The sequence below is a fragment of the Musa acuminata genome, chromosome BXJ1-9 (assembly GCF_036884655.1).
Source record: "Musa acuminata AAA Group cultivar baxijiao chromosome BXJ1-9, Cavendish_Baxijiao_AAA, whole genome shotgun sequence".
Taxonomy (NCBI): Eukaryota; Viridiplantae; Streptophyta; class Magnoliopsida; order Zingiberales; family Musaceae; genus Musa; species Musa acuminata.
Window position 1 is genome coordinate 6,702,497 of NC_088335.1, and position 27,504 is coordinate 6,730,000.

A 27,504-nucleotide genomic window follows, 5' to 3' on the forward strand; every position below is an offset into this window, starting at 1 on the left:
GTGATCTGACAAAAGCCTTAACAAACATAATGCTGCACTGCATTGATTCTCCCAAAACTTCTCAGCATGCTGAAGCATTTTAGTGGCACAGCCAGGCAAATGAATATAACCAATTTCACAGGTAATCTGCATAGTGAAAGTTAGCATGGAATGTTTCCTCTGTTCATGCATTCTCCAGAGCCCAGAAGTTCAAGATTTGAACACATGCGGATGACAGTAGCAAATTTTCTACACACAAGCAAATAGCCAGAAACATGGAAGGAGATCTTCTATGTTACGGTCATTATTGCTTTCGGCTCCATTTTCACAGCTGCATTCAAGTGAAAGAGTTCTTGATGTAGCAATTCTGAAAGATCTGCTTGCTTGACTTGGCAGGCCACCTGCTCCAACCCTCCATTCAAACTCGAAACTGGTTGTTTGATTGTTGTTGCAGCATTAGATAAATGACTGGAACGAGTCAGTAAAGTATAAACTGAGTGAATATGATTAGTTCAATGCACCTGTAGATGTCAATGTTCATCACCATGAAAAATCCACAGCAATTGACTAGGCCTTTGTCTCTCTTTAAATGGAAACTGTGATCCCAAAAGAGCTCTTATTTAAAGTCACAACTTGGGTTTGATGAGAGTGACTCCTATGTCCGATAACTTTTCTTCACAGCTAATGGATGACATTGAAGACCAGATTCTATCTAATCCATTGAAGAACTTTTGAACTTTGACACCATATTCAACGCATCTACTATGTTTTCTTTGTGAAAAATTGAAGTTGATCCCTTATTTAAATTCAAATAATATCTGTCATCTGTGCATTTCAATTTTTTGCAATGTGTGGCTATTCCTAAATCATCTTTTAGTCTGAAAAATAATTTTTTTTCAGACCTATAACTTATATACTAATCAATTTGGATGTCTCAGTAGAGACGAAAATAATAATCGAAAGGAAGGTAAATGACCACCGTACACTATGCAACGGGACGTGACATCTAATGGCGGATGGCTTGTCGTCTCCTTTCTCGCCGTATGTTGAGTTGTGTGTGGCATGAGTTGCTCGCCTGACGAGATGCATCAGACTTATCTTTCGATGTTTCCATGGCGATCTTGGCCGAGTGGGATTGGCAACACTACCTTCTCGACTTCGTGCATGACAACAACGGAGATTTCAGACTGATGGCAGAAAGGACAGGCGGCTGTAGCTGTGGCTGTGGCTGTGGACATTACTCACACAGTCTACGAGAACCCTCTTCACCTCAAACCTTATCCCTCGGTATGTGGATCCTGATGAGGTAGACACTGTTCTTGCTGTCTTCCAGATTGATACTGGTTATAAATGCAGTGATCCGAAACTCGACACTGAGCATCAAAGACTGCAAACTGTTTAGGTTCATCTTCATCTGCTTCGATTGGTGGATGAGATGTGACCCTGCCATACTTCCTTGCAGATAAATCCTTCTTTCTCGACTTAGCAAGAAGAATGACTCCTGAACAAATCTGCATGTCGCCATCAACGTCAACAAGCAACGTGGGAAGGCTGATGGGAGCGGGAAAAAGAATGTGGCATGATTCATCCCCTCTCCCTGCAACCTCCAATCTATGCCATTCTATTGCTCCCCTTTAAAGTTGACTTGGCGAACCTATTCGTACAACACCTAATCCCCCCCTAGCCTTAATACATCCCATCCCATCATTGCTTCCATTCTGTGGCTTGGCGGCTCTCATGAACGCCACCATGAGCATGTTGAGCATGGTGGAGGCGAAGCTGCCTCCAGGTTTCAGGTTCCACCCGAGGGACGACGAGCTCGTCTGCGACTACCTCGCCGCGAAGGCCGCCGGAGGCAGCACCGAGAGCAGTTCCATGATGATGGTGGATGTTGATCTCAACAAGTGTGACCCATGGGATCTTCCTGGTATGATTTCTTTCCCCCGTATAACATCATTTGCTGGTGTAGCATAGTGTTGTTTCCGCTTGATTTCACATGAACCAGCTGGTGTTTGTTCTTGAAAGCGCACAGTTTGATCCATCAAAAAGCATTCTGTAGACAATATTGAGTTTGCTGCACCCTGCCATGGCTGCCATATCCTTTAATTCGTATGATTTCTGAGAACATACAGAAATTTTTGTGTGCTTCCTTTCGTTTTTACTTCTACTAATCCCAGAAGAAGGTACATTTCTTGTTTTATGTCTTTCTTATCTCTTCAGCTCAATCTCCATGCTTCCCCTTTCTGGCTTTCCCAACAGTGGAAAATATGCTTCTGCCAAACTTGGCCACTTTCTAACCTCTTCATGTGTTCTGTTCCTGCATGATTGACTGCCAGAATTCCGTGGATTGTATTCCTGCTGCCCATGTCTATCTGAAATGAACCAAAATCCAGAAGGAGAACTTTTTAGCCTCCTCAAGCCAAAGATTATTGCTTGTCATCTTCTCTAATGTCATGTTGCTGAAGAGTTCATCACTCTGGTTTTAAGCAATCTCTATCATGGAGTTAGGTTCATTTCCGATGCCAAAGAAGCCATGGAGTGCTTGCCTTGTCTCTCTCTATCTCCATCAAACTTGAGACAACTTCATCTTGCATCAAAGTCCATCAGATCATTTTTCTCTGCCAAACAATACCAAGATTCTGATAGATTTGATGATAAACTTATGAAACCAGTGAACCGTTCAGTTTCCACTGAAGTAGATTGTTTCCGTGGATCAGCTGCTGCATGTGTTGGGGGCAACGAGTGGTACCTCTTCAGCCTTCGAGATCTGAAGTACGCGACCGGGCAGCGGACCAACCGGGCGACCATGTCAGGCTACTGGAAGGCCACAGGGAAGGATAAACCAGTGACCCGAAAAGGATTGCTGGTTGGGATGAGGAAGACTTTGGTGTTCTATCAAGGGAGAGCTCCCAAGGGGAAGAAGACAAAGTGGGTTATGCATGAATTCCGCATGGAAGGATCTGATGGTGCTCCGAAGTTGCCTTTCAAGGTAGCCTTGTGATCTCAATTCTCATAGATCACAGACTGAGAAGAAGATCATCTTTTTTGCTGCATACTCTGTTCTATTATCACTATCTTTTCTTACCTTTTTTCTTATATTGGATCACAGAGCCACGAGCAGGTTTAAGGCTTACATTAGAGCTTTGTTGGAAGATCTGCAAGGAACTTAAATTCTTGACCACATAAATCCAGATGCATAAGTACATAAATTTAAAGACAACATGGTAAAAGTTGTTAATTTAGATTAAATCATAAATCTCTATCCAGAGATAGAACTATTTATGAAACTTGTTTAACTGTGGACACAGTGAGGTCCGATAAAAGTGGGATGATTCAGAAAAGGAACAGTGATAACACTTCAACTGCAGACAGAAGATATCTTGATAGATTAGTGGAGTTAAAGAACAGCTAGTGCTTATACATGACAATTTATAGCAGGCTATATCCTGGATAAAGTTCTTTTTTATGTATATGTCATTTTCCTTCCATGAGATAGACTCTTGAAAACTTCTTCAAGCAATTGCTGTATCCTTATTTGACTATATATTTGATTGATTTTGTATGTATAAAAAATATCTCAACTCCTATACAGTGATCTTTAACCTAATGTGTGAATGCTAAGTAGTCATCTCAATCACTCAACTGTCATAATAATAATTAATTCAAAGTACTTGTCCTGATGTTTCTGCTAATCCTCTCATCACAAGGACAGTGACACTTATTTCTTTGTGCATGCAGTCAGACTGGGCCCTGTGTAGAGTCTTCTGCAACAACAGAAGGATCTCCACCATGCCAAGCATGGAGTCAAGCCATGAAAACTCAGGTTCACAGTCCCTCTCAGCTCTAATGGACAACTGCATCACCTTTGACCAAACCCCTTTCTACTCAGAGGGTTTTGAGCAGGTGCCCTGCTTCTCCAGCCTATCTCCAAGCTATGTATCCCAGTGCCAAGACTTTGTCCTAACAAAATGCTTAGCTCAAACCGGTGGTTTGCCTGAGTTGAACTCTGGATTGAACCAGCTCACTGGTGACAGAAGGGACTCGAGAACAGTTCTGAACCACCTCATCAAGTTTGAGGGTGATCCAAAGGGAAAGGTGGTGCCACAAGGGGGTTTTGAGGATTACTTAACACACAATCGTCTGCCATCAACTTGGAATCCTTGAGGCTTGGTGAGGTCGGTGGGCAACTAGAACAGAAGATACCACCTACTTGTAGTCACTCATTAAAGTTGTCTACATGTATAGTTTGGTGACTGACTGTATTCATAGACACTGCATAATCTTCTATCTCCTATTATGAGATTTTATTATTATTTTTTGGGTGGACAAGTTTAATGGGCATTTCAGAAAAAGACTAATGTTGAAGGATAATATCTGGAGGGTAATGGAAACTGCACCCAATATCAGATGCTGTCTTGTTCTTGATTCTACATCACATGCTCTGTAGATCTGTTTAAGTTGTCTTCTCATGTAAAATTTAGTGTGATCAATTATGCTTGATTGCAGAATTCAAACTGCACATCAAGAACTGTGCATCTTAAATATTCCCCTCGCTATTGCAGAAAACACAACTGGATCTGGTCATTGCTTGTGCCATTGGCAGTGTCAAGTATTGCCAAGTTAGTAGATTCTAATCTTCAGACTAGTTCATAGTACCAGTCATATCAAGTATATTGTGGAAGTGATTGGTGGAACCTTTCATTTAATCTATTTCTCATTAGTTTATAGCTTAGCTATTCAATATTAATGTTTGATCTGAGATCAGAAATGCTGACATTAAAGCCACAGATAAGCTGGTCCTCCTTCATCAATCCATTTGTTTACAGTTAAACCATCAACTACAAGCTCAGATGTTGTAGGTTGATATGTTGAACAGGTGACACCCACATCCTACTTGTCTCATTTTAAATGGACTGAGATCACTCAAAGCAGCTGCAGGCCAACTTCTTCTGTAGGCAATAAAAAACACCACAACTAACATCTAAATCTCTTTTTTTCTGAAGATTGACCATAAAATAGTTTATAGCAATGATGAAGAAGGTACCAATCATTGAAGAAAATTCCACAGCTTTCCCTTGAATCAAAATGATGATAAGGTTGCTTCTCTTCCGTGGGACACGCCACCATGCCTACTAATATACTCTGTGCGTATGATGACATCAGAGTTTCCATGTCAGCAGCTACAACCAAAACAAGGCATACTGTGATGCAACAGATCTGCTAATTGTATCATTCAGCGGCAACAACGAAGAACCAACTTAGCTTTTTCTACGGAACGATGGGTGTTCAGCGCAGCGCAAAGGGAGGGAAAATCCCGCCGTTCACGGGGCCATGCACGGATCTTAATGCCACTAACTGTCCAAATCATGATGCCGCCAAAGAAGGACCGACTGCTATTGGTCGATGATGATGGCCAGAGAATGGGTCCCTTTAACTGACCAATCCTGTTATGCCATTCTGTTGTATCGAGAAAGGCAACTTCATAATGTCCCTTTATCTTTATATTTATTTCTAAAATAATTATTTTCTCATAGCTATGAAAGTTAACTATGAAATAGTATACTAATCATGTAATAATGGGTGGTGGGAAATCTATCATATGACGTAGTCACATTCGAGTTTTATTTTTTTCCTAATAATAATTTTCCACCCAATTATATCTATTATTTATTTTAAAATAAATTATTTTCTCAAACTAGTTAATAAAGTTAATTTCACCCATAGCAGTATAATAATCATATGACTAACGCATTGGTTTCATAGTGGAAAAAAGAAACACGCAAAGAAGAAAGCTCCAAACATGGAACGTTGTTTATTTGTGTTGTGAGCTGATACGACACACATCTAATGCATCATCTTTGTTGCCCACAACTTTTATTCCCTTGAAACTAGTCATTACGTTATTCGCCTCTAGCCACACTCTTCATTACGTTACATCGAAGTTCTGATCGCTTCCCTCTCGATCTTGGAAGCGAAGAGGGCCAGTTCATTTCCACGGTTAAACTTTAGCTGCATGGCCTCTTCTCTAGAGATGCGGTATGAGTTCATCAACACCTCCACCGGCATGTCACGGAAAGCCGATGTCTTCCCCACGAAATGGTTGACTATGGCATTGTCGTTGGTCTTGATGGAGACCCATTCGAAGCTCTCGCGTTGTGCCTGAATCGTCACCGCATAGTACTGCGGAACTACCAGTAGTTGACCCTGACGCAGCTCGCCATTGAATACGGTTTGGCCTCGGTGTCCCACCACCTGCACCCGGCTGCATCCCCTCAAGGCGTACATTATGCTGTGAGCATTGACATTCCAATGTGGCGACACTATGGCATTCTGCAAGCACACATAATCATCATATGTAATCAAAATTTTCGAGATCAGAGATGGAAGGTCGATGCTCATAGATATCTGTTTTATCATACCGGGCGGAGAAGTGCCCTCACGGCACTCATTTGAACGAATCTCAGAATTGGGAGCTTCTGGCTGTTGAGGGTGGTGATCCTTCCAGCGCGCGGATTGAAGTAGTCAGCACGCAAGGGGTCTCCAATGTTCTGCCTTATCTTCATGGTGCAGAAAGCCTCTAATATATTAGATTGACATCCCCTTCCCTCTTGGCATTCTTGTCTCACCTCTCTTTCTCGTACCAGCTGCTCACTCTTCCGTGATGCTTGTAGCACCTGAAGCCCACTCGTGACAAGGACTATCTCACCCCTCCTGTCGTCGGGATTCTGGATTTTTCTCACCAATTCCCTATCGACACCGAGTGCCTCTGCCAGTGGATCGAGCTCAAAACCGCTGAGCAGGTTGTTCCCCTTTATCTGCTGTAATCTCACTTCTATTTGGGAACCTTGCTCGACTAGTCTCTCCCTCCCAGCAAGTAGAAATTCCTATCATGGTATGTTTCTCAATTAAATTACCTTGGAAACTGTGATGCGTGAGATAATTAGATGGATGGATTCATTAAGGCTCACCCTATGCTGGCGATCCAGTTGATTGGCGCTGCTGCTTGTGTCGAAGGTGGTAATCGCGACGACACCTACTTCGCCAGTGTTGTAGCACCGATGAGAAACTCCAGCGGGCAACGCGATGATGTCTCCCTCACGGAAGTAGTGGATCCTCTGGTGCTCGTCTCGGAACCTCTGACATCGGCCTGCCGTCTGTTCCCATTGTTGTTCGGTTTGCTGGAAGGATTGGAACGTCTCTGGGCATCCAGGGAACACTGTTCCAAGGATTCCCCTTCCTGCATCCACCATGGACCATCGTCGAGCTTTAATACAATATATATGACATGGAATTAAATCGCCATATTCAAAGAGCACGATGTATATGCATGAACGAGCCTTGCGCAATATAGACGAGGCGTGGTGCACTGGAAAAGGATGGCAGGAGAAGGCCTCTCGGTTGGATGGTATGACGACATGCAGCCACGCCCACACACTGGAGCTGCTCATTGTACTGGTAAAAATACTCTGTGTAGCCAGCTTCCGAGGGCACACGTCGGGTGAGCTCAAGGGTGCTTAGCTTCTCGATTTTGCATTGGCTCACGCGGCTGTAGCGATGCACATTCATCCATGGTTCACCGGCTCCCTGCTGGCCGAGGCCAAGCTGGGCTCGAGAGATGTGGCAGAAGAGGAACAAGCAAAGAGAGAAAGAGAGGAGAATGGAGGTGGAGGTGGCCATGGCTTAGTGTTCTGCAGAAGGAACGGGGAGAGAGTGGTGAAGGGGAGTGCAGAAGTGGGAGGGCATTTATAATGGGTTCCTTTAGAGGGTTGTATGGAGTTTGGTTGGGAGGTCACGAGGCTTCGCATGGGTTCTCGTGTCGCCGCATGCAAACGACTGGTTTGAAAGGGAAGCACAGATGCTTGGGTTTGGTAGGAAGGGGACGATTTCGGTTGATAGCCCCAACTGCATGCTGCGAAGAAAATGTGCAGCAGAGATATCTTACTTGGTTTCCAAAATGTGGAAATGATTAGTGGAACCTTTCATTTAATCTATTTCTCATTAGTTTATCGCTTAGCTATTCAATATTAATGTTTGATCTGAGATCAGCTAACAACAAACCTGACCATCAGGAAGGGTGTGCGTCTCTTTAGGCCATGTTCTTTGGGTCTCATCAAAGGCAACTTGATCTTCTGCACACCGTGCATATTGCTCCTTCAACTTCTCAACCTCAGAAATGTCGATGTTCATTAAGGTATTGGATTTGCGAAGTTCTTGTGTTAGTAAGTTAGTCAAATCAATTCTCCCAATTTGAAACCTTTTTGAGGCTATGTGCTGAACAGCACCTTCACAAACTGGTGCAATATCTGTCAAAATCAGATGGAACATGTCAAAAATAACTTTTGACATGTGTACAGTTCTGTATAAATAATTAATCAACTCCAGTAGATAGGCAGAACTATAAGATCTTATAAGCACAAACCACCCATCAAGTCTAGCAAGAAGTCTTAAGATGTTTAATATGTAAAAAAAAAATATAAAGAGTTGCTGCATCAGCTTAAAAGTGAGGAATCTATAACAAGACTTCCAAACTCTACTCAGCCATTTAAGAGGCCTCACTACAAAAATACCTAATGTATTTCAAGATTGAAAAGAAATAAAGAGGGAAAAACATTTCAGTCTTCTCCAGTTATCATTTCATGTGTATTGAGAAGTTAGGCCAAGATTGAAAAGACCCCACCAATGCTGGATATGGGATGGGCAATATGCAGATTTATCCATGCATAGCGAGTAGTTCCATGATCTAAATCATAACACGCATGTTGGAATGGAGTAGGCACAGCACTGAACAAATGTCCACTCTAACAGTCTCTAAAGTGTTATAAAGAAGGAAACACATCTTTCTATAAATTGTTACTTCAGATCAAGTTATCCCAGCGGAAAAGACATGTCCAGTAATAGTTTGAGATCAACCTATATGATGATAAATTTTTTAGCATCACATCAATGTGACATCAGTTTACTACACAATGAAGGTTAGTTATAATCTTATTGGCATCACATCAAAAGAATGGTTCGGAGTTGATGAAGGTTCGTTGTGTAGTAAACTGATGTCAGAACAATGAAATGAGGAGATAATTTTTTAGCCATTGCTCTACTCCGAACCATTCTTTTGATAATCATTCCAACGTGTTTCAGATATAGGAACATGTGAGCCTTCCATGCATTGGCCATTCTTAGGAGCTTTTCCTGGTTTAAATTAACCTTCTAATGAATTTATTAATGTAGTTATAATTTATCTACTTGAAAAATGATTCTAGCTAATTGATGTTTGTATTGACTAAATCGTCTTAGCGAAGAAGTTTCAATACCCAGTGTTCCAAAATTTATCATCATATAGGTTGATCTCAAACTATTACTGGACATGTCTTTTCCGCTGGGATAACTTGATCTGAAGTAACAATTTATAGAAAGATGTGTTTCCTTCTTTATAACACTTTAGAGACTGTTAGAGTGGACATTTGTTCAGTGCTGTGCCTACTCCATTCCAACATGCGTGTTATGATTTAGATCATGGAACTACTCGCTATGCATGGATAAATCTGCATATTGCCCATCCCATATCCAGCATTGGTGGGGTCTTTTCAATCTTGGCCTAACTTCTCAATACACATGAAATGATAACTGGAGAAGACTGAAATGTTTTTCCCTCTTTATTTCTTTTCAATCTTGAAATACATTAGGTATTTTTGTAGTGAGGCCTCTTAAATGGCTGAGTAGAGTTTGGAAGTCTTGTTATAGATTCCTCACTTTTAAGCTGATGCAGCAACTCTTTATATTTTTTTTTTACATATTAAACATCTTAAGACTTCTTGCTAGACTTGATGGGTGGTTTGTGCTTATAAGATCTTATAGTTCTGCCTATCTACTGGAGTTGATTAATTATTTATACAGAACTGTACACATGTCAAAAGTTATTTTGACATGTTCCATCTGATTTTGACAGATATTGCACCAGTTTGTGAAGGTGCTGTTCAGCACATAGCCTCAAAAAGGTTTCAAATTGGGGGAATTGATTTGACTAACTTACTAACACAAGAACTTTGCAAATCCAATACCTTAATGAACATCGACATTTCTGAGGTTGAGAAGTTGAAGGAGCAATATGCACGGTGTGCAGAAGATCAAGTTGCCTTTGGTGAGACCCAAAGAACATGGCCTAAAGAGACGCACACCCTTCCTGATGGTCAGGTTTGTTGTTAGCTGATCTCCAATCTTACTGTCATGAATCTGCATCTTAAGTTCATCTTCTTCACTATCTCCCTTTTCTCTCCGTCCCACCTTAGGATTATGTTTTCACATGTAGTGTTTGTCATGTGTTGCATGGTATGCACAGGTACATATACTCCTGTCTATAAATGTCTCTCTCCATTAAAGTTGTTTTTCACAAAGGTATTTGCATACTATAACTATTGGACGGGAGGGCTATATTGTTGGGGAAGCTCTATTTCAACCATCAATTTTGGGCTTAGAGGAGTATGGGATAGTTGAGCAGCTGGTTCGCAGCATCTCAAGCGTTTCTTCTGAGAACCTACGTCAACTACTTGAAAATACCATGCTTTGTGGTGGTACAGCATCTATGTCTGGTATGAATTTGTACTCTTTGGATGTTCTATTTTCGGAATTTTTTTTCTCATGATAGTAGTATTGGTGTAATAGTAGTTTTTCGGATAACTTGTCCAATAAATGTACCATGCATATTGCAAGTTAAATTTCTCTTTGTTCATTCTTGCAAAATGCTCGATTCTACATAATTGAAGAATGAAAATTAGAAGAACATTTTTAACCTTCTTTTTTGTTCTTACATTTTCGGAGCTTCTAGTCTTGACACAAGAAGCACTACAAATAGAATAATTATTTGTATATGGGTGACCCTAATCATATCATCAGTGAAAGTAATGTGGCTTGACACGACATGTATAATATGGGAAAAGAATTTCAATTCATTCAATCTATCTATGATAGTATGATTTTCATTATCATCTCTTTTCCTTTTTTTATAGACTCCTCAATTATAAGAAGAAAGAAAAATAAAAAAGTAACCCTTAAACTAGTGTAATTTATTCAAATGAGAAATAAATTAAAATATTCTACATCATCCTTTCTTTATACTTGAGAACTGATACTGAAGTTGTAGCTCTAACATTACCAATGCAACATGCAGTGCCCTATGAGTGTTATCTTGCAGTCAGGGTTCTTATGCTCCAATTATCATGTGATCATAAAGCCCAGTTGCCTCGGAATGAACAAAGGCTAACATGTTTACTTCCTCAGGTTTTGAAGAGCGGTTCCAAAAGGAAGCTAATCTATGCTCTTCATCCATTCGACCATCACTTATTAAGGTATCTGCTATACCTTTGTTCTCTGTTTCCACCTTTAATGAGGCAAAATTTCAAAATTCCATTACAGAGTACTTTCTTCTAATCCTTTGTTGTTCTTTCAGCCACCAGAATACATGCCAGAGAACTTATCCAAGAATTCAGCCTGGATGGGTGGTGCTATATTGGCTAAAGTTGTTTTCCCTCAAAACCAGCATGTCACCAAGGGAGATTATGATGAGACGGGACCGGCAATTGTTCACAAGAAGTGCTTCTAGTTGTAAATTGCCAGCATAGTATAGGCTGCTATCTACTAATCCGCATACGTGCTAATCAAGATTATTCTATTTGTAGCACTTATGTTTTCGCAATTACTTTGGCAATTCTAGAAAGTAGAGACAAGCATCTGATTCTCTTAAGCAGATATCCTCCTTTCAGGTAAAATATCTTATGGGAAATGAGTGTGTGCCAAAAGGTAAAGCTCATTCAAGATTTGGCTTGCTCTTATGAGACTGAACGAGTGTACAACATTCTACTAATCACCCGGAATGGGTTACATGCTCAAATATTTAGCATGGACTAGGTATTATGTTTGCACATTGATTTTTGTTGATTTAATCTGCATACTGTTGGATGATGCGTTTTTGTTGGCTTGTTTATTCTTGTTGATTTAATTCCCAAGATCATATTGAAAAATATAAAAATGAAGGGTTGTGTTAGGTTACTGTTAATCAATGGAACATGGATCTTTATGATTTTTGTTGTCGTTATTGTACTCTTGGATGATGCATTGATGCTCTTATTTTTTAAAGCAGAAATCAGTGGTGTATTGTTTTGTATAAAGCTTTTGACCTCCAAATAGTTGGGGTATTATGAATTCTCATTGCCATGTACAAGTTCTTAAAGAAAATTAGAAATGAACTTGATTATTTTTTATTTATTTATTCCTTCCGTTCAAACATTATATAATATGCATGCTAGATTCTTACAGTAGGACTTGAACTTCTAACCCCTATCTTGACACCAGATTGACTAGGGACAGATTAAAAGTATTTTTTTTGTCATAAATAAATGTGTCTGTATATGAAGACAAACAAGACAATTGTACAGGACACTGCTAAAATATGACACTTATTATGTAAAAAACATCAAAAATCTAACAATGACTAGTGTTCTGATTAGCCACTATGGAAGGGACTGACAAGGGTTGCATTCATCCCTATCCCTGCCTTTGGCACTAAATCTTAAGCTGCTAAACTACACATCCAAGGACAATAGTGCAAATCCCCAGAGATGCTACCACAGCATAGGAAGAAACAAAACCAACAAGTAGAGGTACAGATCCTTTCTTGTGCATTGGATCACACAGATAGATTTGTCTTACTCTTGTGGGTATCAGCTGTGGAATCTTAGAGACCAGAGTTGACTCAAGGTAAGTTACCAAGAAAGTTCTTCAGCAACCTCCCATTGTCATAATGTTCTTGAGCAAACTCCCATTGTTATATGTGCATCATTCTTTAGAACACATCATGAGCTGTGTTAACAATGGGAGTAATAGCACTGTCTTCACCTCTTTTAAGAGGTTAACCCACAGTAATAGCATTGTCTGACTGAATCTTTATTTTAGCATAAGGTTACTACTACTTTCCAGATGCCAGCAACAAATACCTGTTAAGAGATTAAAGTAAGTTACCAAGAAAGTTCTTCAACAACCTCTCATTTTTGTCTGTGCATCACTCTAGAGAACACATCATGAGCTATTAACACAACATAATTCAGATTAATAACATTTGTGTGTGTTTGTTTGTAAGTATATGTAGATAGATGGTTACTACTTCCCAGATGCAGCAACCTGTCATTGCTATCTGCACTTCATTGTTTAGAACACATCATGAGCTGTTAGCACAGCATATTTCAGATTAATCACACTCATAAATAAATAAATATATATATATATATATATATATATATATATATAAAGATTCAGTTAATCTCCTTTTGGAGGTGGACTTATAGTAATACAATTTTTTTAACTAAATATTTTATATTAGCTCAAATTTACTATTTCTCTGGTGCCACCAACAAGTTCATTGATTATGATTTGTTAGGTTTCACACACATTTATCCATGTGATGAGCAGCCATGCATCCTTGTCCTATTCACCAAACTTTTATGGTGCATGGTCTCTGTTTCATATTTTAACTAAGACTCCTGTTTAGGTCAGATGTGCTAATATCAAACACAACATAATCGCATAACGCACCCACACACACATTTCATTGCTGCATATCTCTTGCTTCATGTCTTAGTGGACCCTTGAATCACACACATCTTACTCCTCCCATTCTTTATTGATGTGTGATAACAATAACCTACTCAATTTTGATGTTTCAGCTGATTCCTTGATTTGATCTCAAAAAGGGGGGAAAAAAAAAAGCAGTCAGATTTATGGTTTAGAAGTTTAGATGGGTGTTGTTCTTGGAGAAGGTCTTGACCCGATGACCAGCCATATCATGCAGCCATAACGGTCCAAGAAGAGACCATATGCAAAAGAACTATTATTCTTTCGCTTAAATATAGTTGATGAGCACTGATACATGAATGCAATCATCATATGTTCAGAATAACTCTACTGGGAAATGTATAAGTAACTAGTATTAGTTTGCAGCACCATATTGATTTATCGTTGCCATGCATGCAGCACTAGCTCACACTATCTGTCTGCATGATGAACTCCCGTACAGATATTATCAAAGAAGACATTGTTAGAGCACTGATTACCTGTAGAAAGATACAGATCTCGTACATGCTCTCTCTCTCTCTCTCTCTCTGTATATATATATATATCACACGTTTACAGTATAAGATCAGTGCAGAAATGGAGAAGGAAATTAGTTGTCTCAAAAAAAACTATATAGCTGCAGGAAGATGTGAATCTATTACTATTCGTACACCAAAGGAATCCAAAAGCTTCAGCCACCTTGTAATCTTCATAACCGTAAATCATGGAGACTGTTTCTTCCAAGTGGGTGACAAACTAAACACGGACACCGAGCTCTTCTTATGCCATGTTGAGCCAACACAGGATGAGCTGTTGCTCCGTATCCAGTGGGAGGTTCATTAGAGTATCATCAGAGATGCAGATTCTCCTTGGGACTGTTTGTTTCATGCCCCTCTACATGTTGGATTTGCACCTGTGGTTTATTCGCTGTGGGATCTGAGACGACCACAGGTTGACGAAAGGTAAAAGGCAACTCGGAGGAAGTTTCCTTGGCGCTCATGCAGTGGGCCGTGGCTCGTCTTGCCAAACCTAGAGTTGCACCAGTCTTGTCACTTCACTCTCAGTGATGTGTTCATCATCAACTCGAGTGAGAAGTCAGCCTCATTGTAGTTCAGAGGTTAAACCCTTCAATAATGCAACTACATCACTTTGGTCAAACGAGTGCTATTTTGACTCCAACGCTCGATTATACTTGGGTTTTAGATTGCTTCTTAATGCTTTCATATGTTGATTTTTTCCAAAGAAAGCCATTATGTTCCAAAAATCATTTAGATGATCACATATAATTGGGAATCATAAGTTCGAAGGTAAAATAGTGTCCATCTTGAATTCCAAGCACAATTAATATGAGAGATCCAAATTCACATTTCTACCGCATTAATAATTTAGCCAATAATTTCCAAGCTTGAATTGATTTCCCATGTCATACCCTCCGCTAAGGAAAACACACATTTTAGAGCCCACAACAGTCTATGCACAAGCAGCTATCTCGACTCCACCGTCTCCATCATGTCGATGTCGTGCTCGTAGAAATAGTCATGGTAACGGTGACCGTAGTCGCGGTCGTCGTCGACGACGTTCGCGGCGTCATCACTTGCTTTAGCACCACCGTCGGGATCGGACCCTTCTTCCTCCACTCCTCCTTTACGAGCTCCTCAGCGAATCGATCGAGCTCGTCGCCGTTGGTCCGCTCCGAAGCTCAGATGGGCTTGCACGCAGCCTCGCTGCCTCGGCCACTCGGCCACATGCGCAGCCAACACGCAGCCTCGCTGCCTCGGCCACTCGGCCCCATGCGCAGCCAACACGCTGCCTCGCTGCCTCGGCCACTCGGCCTCGTGCGCAGCCAGCACGCAGCCTCGCTGCCTCGGCCACTCGGCCTCATGCGCAGCCAGCACGCAGCCTCGCTGCCTCGGCCACTCGGCCCCATGCGCGGTCTATCCGCCTACACCGAGCACCTCGGCCAATCACTGCCGAGATCTACCTCGGCGCGGCCCGACCGCCTGTCGTGTTCCTCGGCCGCGTGGTGCCCGAGGCCACGTCCTCGCGTCCTGCCCGCCTGATCGTGCTACTCGGCCGCATGGCCCTCGCGACCATGCCTGCGCGGTCTGCTCGCCTGCGTCGTGCTCCTCGGCAGCATGATGACCGAGACCACACCTGCGCGGCCTGCCCGCCTGCGTCGTGCTCCTCGCTTCCATCATCCCCGAGACACACCTGCGCGACCAGACCGCCTGCGTCGTGCTCCTTGGCTCCATGTTCCCGAGACAGACCAGTGCCGCCAGTACGCCTGCGTCGTGCCCCTCGGCTCCATAAACCCCGAGATACGCCTGTGCAGCCAACCTGCCCGCGCCGAACTCCTCGGCCATATCCATCGCCTTGCCCACCTGGGTTACGTCCCTCGGCCGCAGCCTGCCTGCGCCGAGTGCCTCGGCTCCATGCTTGCCGAGTCCACCACCTCGGTCGCGTAATGCCCGAGGCCGCCACCTCGGTCGCATAATGCCCGAGGCCTCCTCGGTCGCTTAATGCTCGAGGACACCCCTTTGGCTTCACGCCACCCGAGACACACCTGCGCGGTCACCCCGCCTGCGTTGTGCTCCTCGGCCCTCGGCTTTACGCCCCCCGAAACCACACCTGCGCGGTCACCTCGCCTGCATTGTGCTCCTCGGCCCTCGCCGGCTCCGTCGCCCCCGAGTCCAATCCTGCTCGGCCTCCCGACTGAGTTGAACACCTCGGCCTAGCGCTGCTCGAGATGCGTTCACGTGACCGACCCGTCTGCGGCGCGCCCCTTAGACCCGCATAAACAGCCCGCTTGAAGCAAGAAGCCATGCATCGGACTCCCCACACGCAAAACCGACGCACAGCTCCTTTTGGGGGGGGGCATATGATAGGGGCAAAAATGGTGATGTGACACGCCATGACAGCATCCCCCTGAGCGACACACTGCCCGAGGCTCGCCATACCCTGCAGCAGCTCGGCCTCCCACGCAGCCCCAGTGGCAATGTCAGGTAACATCAAACCTCCTCTATAAATACCCCTGAGTCCTAAGCAAAAGGGGGGGGGGAGGAACTCACTCAGACACAAAACACTCAGAGGCTCTTCTTCTGCCTCATCCACAATCCCCTCCACATCTTCCTCTAACTTGATCGTCGGAGGGGTCGGGCCGAGCTCCCGGCCCGACCTGTGTGCAGGTGCGAGACGGTGTCGCCTCATCCCGAAGCTGCGGCGGAGCTGCCTCCCGACCCGAACCGCCGACCCGAACTGCCGAACCGACCTCCCGACCCAAACCACCGTGCTCGGTCGCCGGGAGACCCCGAGGGACGCCGCCCGAGATCCCCGACATCCGGACCCCCGAACCGAGCCGCGACGGCCCCGAGGCCACGACTAAAAAAGTTACTTACCGTAACATACATGTTGCTTCCTCTTTTGTTCATATATATCATGGTGAAGGGCAGATGTCATTTAAGGTTCTTCCCCGCATTCAATAAAAGCTTAGCTACTCTTTCACGCAAAGGTCGGTGTTGAGCATTACTAGTGTACTTCGATAAGGAAGGAAGTCTTACGACTTGCACTGATGGCAGCTGAGCCAGTAAAGTGATAGAAAGTAATGTTTAGTATTGAGTTGAGTGTATAATTAAATAAACTCATAATTATGAGGGGTTTATTTTGCAGCACTAAGTTAGGTTCTTTTTGAGGGGTAAGTATAAGCATTACTATATTGCTCAAGAGTGAGTGAGAAGAAAAAACAGAACTTTTCGTATGGTAAACTTTATAGGAACATAGATTGACAGTTGATAGTACAGATTAAGAGAGCGTAGGTTGATCCTCCTATATTCTGCACTGATCGGGATCTTATCTACTGGATTCCTCATAAGTTTTTAGTTGGTTTAAAATTTTATTATTATCGACTTATCAATTATCCGATTAGATGAAAATTAAGGAGGTTTGGGGCATGAGGGTTATATGTGGAGGTAAGCTGATATAAATTGTGTATAATTCTTGAGAAAAAAAGGGAAGCAAGTTCTAGTAATTAAGAATGCTTTATTACACTTATACTTTATCTCCACTTTCAACAACTCGTGCAATCTCGTTGAGATGCCATCTTTTCTTTCTTGACATGAAAGATTCAAGTATATAGTCCACAGAAACGACAAAAGGTACAAGAACAATTCGATTACTTTGTGCAACATAGTGATGAAAAAAATTACTTTCCAGTTGATCCCAGGTGTACCTTAATAGATGCCGATATTATTCTAAATTTTGTTACATCTTGTATTCTTAAAAGAGATAATTTTAATCATATTTTTTCTTATTAATGTATCTAATAATATTTTTTGTATGGATTGTGAAGTTTTTGATATATGAGGTAAATAAATACATGGATTTTTGTGTTTTTCTTTTCAATAAATAAAGTACAGTTTTCAGGCCTAGTATTTCTACACAGCTCCAAGGAAGTAAATCTTTGACTTGGATTCATTTACTAATTAGTTAGATTTTCAAAATTTTGAAAAATTCTACACATTTCATACATAGATATTTTTTGTTGGCCAAAGTAAATAAAATATAATTTAGGTAATAGTATGATAAAAATGGATGAGTATAATTAAGATGAATGAAAAATAAATTTCTACAAAGTAAATTTTTTTATCTATGTTAGGTATATTATTTTTATAAGGAGACATTGACGAAGATATTGTTCAAAGCTAGATAGTTAAAATAGAGGGAGACATCAGGCTTTTATGTGATCATCATGTGCCCCTGAGAATAAAAGCAAAATTTTGGAAGATATTTGTTAGGCTAGATATGGTCAAAGAGTTAGGTGGTTTAAAATGACATGCAAAAAAAAACATTGTGGTTAGGATGAAAATATTAAGGTGAATGCATGGGATTTCTAGGAAAAATATGATAATTTTTTTCTTTCACAAATATGATAATTGTTGGCATGAGCATGACAGCATTCTTTAGTTGGCATTTTCCTGGCTATGTTACAGCATCATTTATAAATGTTATCAGCTTAATTACCAGCTTGCGCCGGTGACTTGATTACTCTTTTATTATTCTCTATGATGTGAACTGTACCAAAAGCTTCAAGCTTGATCAGGTCAAGTAGGTAGCTCTGGCTGATATACTTTAGTGGGTTGGCTTGAAATATACTTGAACATAGTTGAATAACAATTGCAGCAACCCAACTTTCTCTTTTATATATATAAAAAAAACATGCAAATGTTAGCTAATTCAAAAGAGAGTATAGAAAGTTGCATGCATGTGCAGCATGGTCTAACCTTATCCTCATCAAAAATACTTCAAATTAATGCCATTGAGAACTTTATTGACTCAATTTCAACCATAAGCATGCAATGAACATGACATCCTCTAGTGATTTATTTATACCCAAGAAATGTTCTTTGAAAGTGATCTATGTTAGCTTGCATACAAAGAAGAGTGCTCTGTTGTTCTGCATAAAGTAAGTAGAGAATGGCCAACTCTAAGTTGATTGAGAAGTAAAAGTGACATCTCTTCTAATTGATGACAATTGTTGCATGAGCAAGCATCAGTGTGGGTGGGTTATTATCAAGGTTATCATCATCTGTAGCATTAGTGTGTGCAGAAACTGGCTTTTGTGCCCCTAACGTCGTTGTTGGGTGTTCAGGATATCATATCTACACCACTTTACCCTGGACCACCAACTCTAGTTATTGTTCTTCCTATGTCTTCTGCTCCAAGTGCAATATAAAAGTGCTTCTTTTTCCCCTGGACCTATCTCTTTAACTTGTTCTAATCTGTTGCCAAAATTTCATCATTTACTTTGCTAGTGGAAGTTCAATCACATGTCTATCCTATTTCTATTTGTCACCAATAATAACTGTATTATGTGATGAAAATATTATGAGAAGGAATATATGCAAATGCCATGGAAATTGAAAGTTGCATTTATATGACATCAGTCTAAGATTAGTCAATTCCTACCGACAGTTCTCGCAGAAAGTACGTTCAGCGTGGATCATATCATGCCGCATCAGACGACAAGGATCATGCAGCAGTACAGTTATTGCGTCACTTCACTGTCCAGCCAAGCAATTCAATATGATCGAGAAGCAAAGGTGAGGTTACTGCAAGCTTGAGTACACCATGCTTGATTGTTTATAGCAGCAGGAGTTACTACTCCAGTTTCCTCTTTCTTGCTATTCCACAACTACACTACTGTGAGATCATTCATGATTAGCCCTTCGCCCTTTGCAATCCATCTCACATGTCTTGTCTCTTGCTTTGACAAAGTTTTCTTATAAATTTTTATGGGGGTTGCATGAAGGTCAGAACCTATAAAGTTATCTATCACTTTGAGCATGTTAATTGTGTAGGACTAGGATCTAGATTTTTCTGTTTTGATCGAGAGGAACTTCCCATTTAGACACTCTACTAATAACAAGCATAAACAAATCTAGTCATTTGACAGTGTTTATTGCATACTCTTATGAAACTAGTATGGACAGATCCAGAAGCACCATGCGTCTGGTTGTTTGAATACTGAATTGCTGTAGAGACGACACATGCCCCATATATAATGAATGACTTGGCCATATTTCCTTTTACATATCCCTAGTTGGGTTTGATAGAAATAGACAAAACCAAAAATTAAGAGTAGCCCTTTCCTGCATGATGTTTAGCATTTGAAGTTTTCCAAAAGTACCTCATAAACCTCCAGCGAGGATACTTATCGTTGATGTTTTCTACATCCCTCTGTTCTATGAATGTTTGTGTAAGGTTTACAAGTAACCTGTTATTATTTCAGGTACACCATGCCTGCAGTAAACATCAGTTCAAAGCATCAGAAGAATTTCTCTCCACCTTTGGCATTTGTGCTGCTACATTAAACTTCTTTCACCTACCACTGCTCTACTTTCCTAAGGTTAACACATCTTGTGATATATATATATATATATATATATATATATATATATATATATATATATATATATATATATATATATATATATATATATATATATATATATATGCTTTTGTATTTTAACTTGATCATACATCTTCCAATCCGTGGCAACACAATACATTATAATGACTTGCTCTGAGAGCTCAACATGATCTCATAAAACAAAGCTTTGTGGTGTTACCATGACCTTACACAGAGCCACGAGCTAAGATGGAGGACGGTAAGCTACTGTGGTAACTCTTTTAGATTGGGTTGTTTGACCTTCAATCTGATACCCTTTTACATTCAAGACTTTTTGTGTTTTCTTGTTAGTCATCATCAAATCTCCAAGAGATCTCGATGTCTGCTCCCATTCCATGAACAGCTGTCTTATTTGGCTGTGTCCCACTTTTTCTTATCTTTTTTTTTTCTTCCCATCCAATAATTTTCTTGATCTTGTCGAAAGATTCATGGCAGCCTTTAGGAGTGGAGGATCTGGCTATCCAACATCTCAAATTAAAAACTACTAGCTGTGGGCACAACCCTCTAACCAAATTTGACTAATTATGTCTCTCTCAAACATGAAAGGATGGCTTACGTAGCAAACACCGGTGGCGACAAGTTTAACAGCATGTCTACTGCCACATAAGATGATATGAATACGAACAGCAATACCCTATCCATTTGGTTATTGGCTTGTCTTTTCCATTTGTTCGTTGATTGTGAACTTCAAAATGTTGCACAACAGTGAGAACACAACTTAATTATGTTCTGCAAGCATAAACCGGATGATGAATGTATCTGAGGTTGTAGTTATTGCACGTAAAAGTGAGCTGACTGTTTTATGCACTCCCCACTTTGAGCTGCTTGTGGGCACTGAAGAAAGACCACCCCCAACAGCTTGACCTTTTAGCAGATTATGAATGATGCAAAATGGTAAAGGTCTTCAAGAAACAACCTGCTCAGTTCAGAAACCCAAACATTGACCGAGATAAGTTGTGCTTCAATGTACCAACTCAAAAACTCAAATGGAGGGGCCTATGATATTATAAGTTCCCAGAGAATTTTGGACCTGCATTATGTCAGCTAAGCAGGTAGGGCAGCTTCGATTTCCTGCAGCCGAAGGGTAACAGCTCTCTTGTGAGCCTCCAGCCCTTCCACTTCTGCCATCTTTGCCACATGCGGTCCAATGTTTTTGAGACCTTCCTCGGTTAAGGACTGCACAGTTATGTATTTGAGAAATGAGTTTAGTGACACCCCACTGTACATTCTTGCATATCCGTATGTGGGAAGGACATGGTTGGTGCCGCTAGCATAATCACCAACGCTCTCCGGCGTCCATTGTCCTAAAAAGACTGAGCCTGCAGTGATCCACAGAAGTTACTAGACAATTTTAGCAAAGAATTTATTGTCCTCAACAAATTTTAACTGTAAATGATGCTTTCCAACAGATGAGTTTCAATTGATTGGAGGACTGTTATAATACCAATATGCTCCAAAGGGAGTAATACAGAACTTCTTTCTCTAACATGTTGAAAACAATGGTTATAACCATAGCAAATTACCAGCATTCTCAATGAGACCCTCCCACCTTTCCGCGTCCTTGACGTTGATGATCAAATGCTCAGGTGCATACAAGTTCGAGAAGGAAATTGCCTGCAAAATACAATGTTTTTTGGTTCGTTCACAAGCAAACAAAAGGAGATAGAACTACACGATTTAGCAATCCAGTGTAAACTGATGCTTCTGCTGTAAACAAACCACAGCCCAGAGCATAGAGCACAATATTGTATACAGATCCAGCGGATAGCCAGGACTTTGGTATTAAGCTAAATATGCTCAGGCCCATATTTCCAATCACTTCAGATGATAAGGTCAATACTACTAGCTTCAATATAATACCAAAAGCTTCAGCAATGTCCTTGAAACTTCAACTGCACCTAGAAATAAGCCCATAGGCACTATGAAGTAGACTAGTTAACTTGATTTAGTATATATATGTCGTCGCATAAGTAATGGATTTAGAATCTTTAGTCTGGTTGAAACCATGTGGCATGCACAAGACAGGTATTCAGAACCAACCTCAACCATGTCTCTGGCAAACACAACAAAGCTATGACTCAGTGCTTTTGAAGCATACTCTCCTCTGGGAAGGCTAGCACATTGGTTGCTAACTTCAGCCTGGATAGCATCAATATCCACTCCATCTCCGGCAACGACAAGAACCACCTGACTATCTGGACCATGTTCTGCCTGTAAATTTAGTAGAGTACAAAAAGAAATAAGAACATCAAACCAAGAAAGTTTTAAATGCCAGTTTGATACCTATTTTGGAAACATATTGGACCATACAGTACCAGTAAACCAGGCTGTTTACGGACCTATACAACCCAGAATCATTAAATAAAATAATAGATAAATGAATAACATATGTCCTAGTATCAAGCTAAGCGTTTTGATACCGGCAGTTGGTCAGATTGGAAAATACTAGACGGCATATGCTAATCTGACTGATGCTTAAAACCTTGCAACTAAAGACCTACAGAGCATCAATTTGAAAAGTGAATTCATATAAATTTAATATATTTTTGGTTTGCTGGTCTTAGAATTTACTACATATGTCAACGTCTTTGACTTGGGATTTTCTGGAGCCTTATTCCAGATAATAGATGCCCACTACCTAAATAGTTCGCATATGAAAGAAACAACACAAGAAATAAAAAGAATATTCTCCATCAAACACATGCTAATCAATTGAACAATACAATTGCAAAGAGAATAAAGACCTGAGAGAGGAGATCTGCAGCTACATGAACAGGATTGGCATGCTTGTCAGCAATGACCAGAACCTCTGAAGGGCCAGCAGGCATGTCAATGGAAACCATTGCTTCACTGTTCTGCAGGAAAAGAGTAGTACACCAAAAAGCAGGTTAATCTCGGACCAACAAATTGGAAGGCTCTGCGGATCGACCGGAAACTGAAATATTGTCGCACCAAATCTCTGCTCTTATGATTAGGAGGATATGTCCAACCACAAATCTAAAGAACCATTTTAAGAGAAGAAACAAAACGATATCTTGGGAAATCAAAATAGAAGCTACAACATTTTAAAAAAGTTTATCTAAATAGATTGAAGATAGAATCAGGATTCAAAGACTATTACACAACAATTCTTACGTGTTCCATAATCAAATCCTTTCATTAGCAGTGATAGTATGATGCTGCCAGGTTCTTTGTCAGGGCTAGTTTTAACAATTTAGATTAAGAAAAAAATAGTTTTATTTAAAATCCATGTTAAATACAACTAATAGATGATATTTTGATTGTATCCAGGAGTCAAAATGATGTCAAATCTATAAAAAGTAGATGACAAGCATTAGTGTTACAATAGGACTTCTAAAATGAGAAAAAGTTGGGTAGTAATAAGAATTCTGTTACAGTTGACAAAAAGTTACAATATGGTTCTAGTAGTTCCTTGTCCACAAAATGTCAGCCCTCAGTTAGAAAGAGTCCTTAAGGATTCAAAATATTGAAAAAAGGATCTAGCTGAAGAAAACAATGAAGATTTCTAGCGGTGATTTTGTTTCTTAACTTCTGCAACTATGTATAAGTGTGTGTGCATATATATGCACACACACACACACACACACACACACACACACATTTTATTTCTTAACTTCTGCAACTATGTATAAGTGTGTGTGTATATATATGTACACACACACACACAAACACACACACACACACACACACACACATTTTATTTCTTAACTTCTGCAACTATGTATAAGTGTGTGTGTATATATATGTACACACACACACACACACACACACACACACACACATATATATATATATATATAATATATATATATATATATTCTATCTTGACTTGTTACCTAAAATTTATTTTTTCTGCTAATGAGAGCAACCATATAGCAGGCTTTTCTTTCCATTTGACATGTACATATGATACTAAAGATGATGGTTGTTCCTAGTTCCTACGCATCTTTCTCATCTATATTCTGTTCTCTTTCCATAGTTAAATCTTATTCTATCTCGGCTTTTTACTAAAAGGTACTTTTTCTGCTGATACAATTAAACATATAGCAGGCTTGTCTTCCCATTTGACCAAGACTAGTTCTCTACTTATTCTAATTGGGCCCTGATCTCCGTGGTGTATCTCTGGACAGAGTCATCATAGTGCAAGCAAATACAACCTAAAGATTGTAAAATTAAAAGAGGAAAAATATGTGGAACCAAGGACAGAGAGTAAAGAATTAAAGCATAAGGGAAGCTAAGGAATCATAATCATACCTGGAGAATCATTTTCGCAGCAGTAACATATTGATTTCCTGGGCCAAAAATTTTTTCAACCTGCAAGAAACCATTAAAGGTTCAGATATTAAGTATATGGCCAGTCAATTGTAACCAACACTGAAATTGAGTTGAAGCAGATGATCAACGTCAAATAAGGAGATTTTGATGGATAGTTATGGCACCATCAACAGGGAGATTATAAACCAGCAAAACAAGATGACATATATTTAAGCACATTTGATATCATTTATGCATGGTAGAATAAGTACTGACAGCTGTCTTTGGTTTCATTCAAAACCAGACATTTGGATTTGGAGTAATTGCAGATGATGGTTAGATAATGGAAGGCCCCACAACAAAGTTTTTATTCAAAATGAAAAGAAGCTCACAATGACCTAAAGAGATACTGGAAAATGAGCTCATTAAGAAATATTTATGCATTGTGCACCTAACAAATACAAAGAATGCAACAAGAAGTGTTTGCTCTTTGATGCAAAAAAGTACTCACATGGAAGATTACAGAATAATAGAAGATAAGCTGTAATAACATAAGCCCAGTAATCCTAGAATTTACAGTCACTAATTTTACAAGACAACCAACTGCTGTTGGTATATTTTCCTCAAACATATAAAAGAAAATAATTCAAAAAGTAACCCCCACTGCATACTGGAATTTTGTACCTTTGGGCAAGATGGAGTTCCCCAAGCCATTGCTGAGACTGCCTGAAGATATAACAGATAGAAATTAGTCAAAGCACAAGAAAAGCCATTTGCAGAGCAAAATAGGGTGCTCAAAATCCTTGAACCTGAGCTCCCCCAGCTTTTAGAATGTGAGTTACACCGGCTTTCTTGGCACAATAAAGTACTTCCTGCAGCAAACATAACGGATTCAACTTCATCTCAATGTGGGGCCAAGGTTCTTGTAGAAGGCTACCTTGCAAATGCTACCATCACGACTTGGCGGAGTTGCAAGAACAATAGTTTTGCACCCGGCAATATGTGCAGGCTGGTGCACGGAAGAAATCAAAAGTCAACCATATCTGTTCACCATCATGCATCAAAACTCAACATAACCATGACTGAACCGCCACAGCCATCCCTAGGAATAGATGAGCATACCACTGAAAGCATGAGAGCAGTTGAGGGTAAGACTGCAGTACCCCCTGGAACATAAAGCCCTACAGCGCTGATGCACCTTGCTATCCTTTTGCACCGAACTCCCTATGCATAATCATTACATCCAAAACCAGTTAATAAGAGCAAGAAAAACTTGGTGACAAAATAAAGAATACTATAAGTCATTTGCTTACTGTCATATTCTCAATATCCTTCTCAGGAACCCTTTGAGCATCATGAAAAGCATAAATATTGGCATATGCCACATCAAATGCTTTCCTTACAGCTGGATCAAGCTTAACAATCACACAACAATACACAAACATTAACATGTATTGGTTGAAGCAAGTACAAATAGATGACAACAAAAATACAAGTTTTCTTTAACTAAAGATATGACTAATACAACCACATTGCTAATGAGAGCAATTTCCCACAACTTTTTACAAAGTCTGATATTGACATGGTTTCTAATAAAAAAGATCCTGAAATCTCTTAAGAAACTTAATGGCACAATAACAGATAACTAACCACAATGATTATGCTAAACCCCTTGAACTGATAACATCTAGACCAAATGTATCATAAAAGGTAACTGAGAAAATGCAACATAACAGTTATGAAACATATTTGAATTGAAAAGACTTTTAACAATTTCGAAATAACCTGAAAGAAAAACCCTGGTAGCAATGAACACCTGTCCTAAAGTTGATAAGTGATAGACACAACCAAAAATGTCAAATGCATACTTGTTCAAAAATAGTAATACAGCAACTAAATGTGAAGACAAAATTTATCATTCTACAGTCAGCTCAAAAAGAAGAATTCACAGAATGTTATAAGTCTCATTGGATTACTGTTAAAACCAACCTACCTCTGGAACCGGAAGATCAGAAACTAGCTCAACTACTTTGTCAAGTACAACTTTGTCAAATTTTGCCGTATAACTGGGTCAAGAAAAGAAAAAGAGATTTTGGACTTCTGAACAACTGATAACTTCATTAGTTGTTCAAATGAAAAATTCTATACAATATTTAGAAGCATATGTAGGAATCACTGACTCTATTACTGCAGCATCTCCTCTGCACCGTACATCATCCACGATTGGGTTTACCTACACATAAAAAGTGCAATATAATTGTCATAGTAGCTTTACCACTTAAAGGTCCAACAATTTCATTATCAAACTTACCACACTAAAAATGGATGAGAAATCAATACGAGGGCGAGCCTTGAGAGAATCAACTTCAGTATGAGTAAGCTCAGAAAGCTTATAAGATTTCATTGCACTCCTAACAATTCGACCTTTCAATCCTGTATGATCACCAATTATCAATGTCAGAGGCACTGCATAACTTATAAAAGACAAGTACATAATGTGATCATTTTACTTAAATTCTTGCTTCACAGCCTCATTTCACTAAAATGCAGAAATTGTTTAAATATAAAAAAATCCAAGTTATTCTTAAAGGTTTTAACAAATCAAAGAAATATGTCAGTAACCACGAGCAAAAAACTTTCCTACTGATAGAAACTGAGAATTCATAAAAACAGGAGGTACAAGTACCTTT

At 40.1% G+C, this 27,504-nt stretch overlaps 4 protein-coding genes across 10 annotated transcripts in view; 2 read left to right on the top strand and 2 right to left on the bottom strand.

The window, feature by feature from the left end:
- Positions 1-1,600: 1,600 nt before the first annotated feature.
- On the top strand, positions 1,601-4,292 carry LOC135592818 (NAC domain-containing protein 21/22-like). 2 transcript variants are annotated; one of them, XM_065082498.1, is made up of 3 exons: positions 1,601-1,906; positions 2,652-2,968; positions 3,718-4,292. In XM_065082498.1, exons 1-3 carry the CDS (start codon positions 1,717-1,719, stop codon positions 4,141-4,143), a joined length of 933 nt encoding a protein of 310 aa, XP_064938570.1. In that variant the 5' UTR covers positions 1,601-1,716; the 3' UTR covers positions 4,144-4,292. The 2 variants fall into 2 exon arrangements, with proteins under 2 accessions (XP_064938570.1, XP_064938571.1); XM_065082499.1 differs by having other exon boundaries at positions 1,630-1,906; positions 2,697-2,968.
- Positions 4,293-5,910: 1,618 nt separating this feature from the next.
- LOC135594503 (cocosin 1-like) lies at positions 5,911-7,694 on the bottom strand. Its single transcript, XM_065084876.1, has 4 exons — positions 7,317-7,694; positions 6,948-7,216; positions 6,399-6,863; positions 5,911-6,309 (listed from the first exon to the last, which is right to left on the bottom strand). The coding sequence occupies exons 1-4, from the start codon at positions 7,654-7,656 to the stop codon at positions 5,911-5,913; spliced, it is 1,473 nt and encodes a 490-aa protein (XP_064940948.1). The 5' UTR covers positions 7,657-7,694.
- Positions 7,695-8,945: 1,251 nt separating this feature from the next.
- LOC135594504 (actin-related protein 7-like) lies at positions 8,946-11,880 on the top strand. Its single transcript, XM_065084877.1, has 6 exons — positions 8,946-9,006; positions 9,923-10,167; positions 10,283-10,302; positions 10,369-10,562; positions 11,251-11,318; positions 11,420-11,880. Exons 1-6 carry the CDS (start codon positions 8,946-8,948, stop codon positions 11,570-11,572), a joined length of 741 nt encoding a protein of 246 aa, XP_064940949.1. The 3' UTR covers positions 11,573-11,880.
- A 9,273-nt stretch (positions 11,881-21,153) lies between these two features.
- LOC135592814 (histidinol dehydrogenase, chloroplastic-like) overlaps positions 21,154-27,504 on the bottom strand; it is a 20,077-nt gene continuing 13,726 nt past the window's right edge. For 3 of the 6 annotated variants that reach the window (XM_065082494.1, XM_065082492.1, XM_065082495.1), the window contains exons 2-15: positions 27,501-27,504; positions 27,126-27,247; positions 26,995-27,047; positions 26,808-26,880; positions 26,128-26,229; positions 25,937-26,038; positions 25,752-25,823; positions 25,624-25,686; positions 25,499-25,540; positions 24,815-24,874; positions 23,284-23,394; positions 22,580-22,750; positions 22,063-22,153; positions 21,154-21,858 (exon numbers count right to left, since the gene is read on the bottom strand). The exon at positions 27,501-27,504 is cut by the window's right edge. In XM_065082494.1, the coding sequence (XP_064938566.1) occupies positions 21,584-21,858; positions 22,063-22,153; positions 22,580-22,750; positions 23,284-23,394; positions 24,815-24,874; positions 25,499-25,540; positions 25,624-25,686; positions 25,752-25,823; positions 25,937-26,038; positions 26,128-26,229; positions 26,808-26,880; positions 26,995-27,047; positions 27,126-27,247; positions 27,501-27,504 (1,341 nt within the window). In that variant the 3' untranslated portion in view covers positions 21,154-21,583. The remainder of the gene's footprint in view (positions 21,859-22,062; positions 22,154-22,579; positions 22,751-23,283; positions 23,395-24,814; positions 24,875-25,498; positions 25,541-25,623; positions 25,687-25,751; positions 25,824-25,936; positions 26,039-26,127; positions 26,230-26,807; positions 26,881-26,994; positions 27,048-27,125; positions 27,248-27,500) is intronic. The other 3 variants (XM_065082493.1, XM_065082496.1, XM_065082497.1) reach the window with 3 other exon arrangements.

Coding starts and splice junctions, on each gene's coding strand:
- LOC135594504 (XM_065084877.1), top strand. CDS start 8,946: ATGAAGGTTAGTTATAATCTTATTGGCATCACATCAAAAGAATGGTTC. Junction 10,168..10,282: donor ACACCCTTCCTGATGGTCAG/GTTTGTTGTTAG, acceptor TTTCACATGTAG/TGTTTGTCATGTGTTGCATG. Junction 11,319..11,419: donor TTCGACCATCACTTATTAAG/GTATCTGCTATA, acceptor TTGTTCTTTCAG/CCACCAGAATACATGCCAGA.
- LOC135592818 (XM_065082498.1), top strand. CDS start 1,717: ATGAACGCCACCATGAGCATGTTGAGCATGGTGGAGGCGAAGCTGCCT. Junction 1,907..2,651: donor TGACCCATGGGATCTTCCTG/GTATGATTTCTT, acceptor TTATGAAACCAG/TGAACCGTTCAGTTTCCACT. Junction 2,969..3,717: donor CTCCGAAGTTGCCTTTCAAG/GTAGCCTTGTGA, acceptor TTGTGCATGCAG/TCAGACTGGGCCCTGTGTAG.
- LOC135594503 (XM_065084876.1), bottom strand. CDS start 7,656: ATGGCCACCTCCACCTCCATTCTCCTCTCTTTCTCTCTTTGCTTGTTC. Junction 6,864..6,947: donor AACTGGATCGCCAGCATAGG/GTGAGCCTTAAT, acceptor ATACCATGATAG/GAATTTCTACTTGCTGGGAG. Junction 6,310..6,398: donor TGAGGGCACTTCTCCGCCCG/GTATGATAAAAC, acceptor GTGTGCTTGCAG/AATGCCATAGTGTCGCCACA.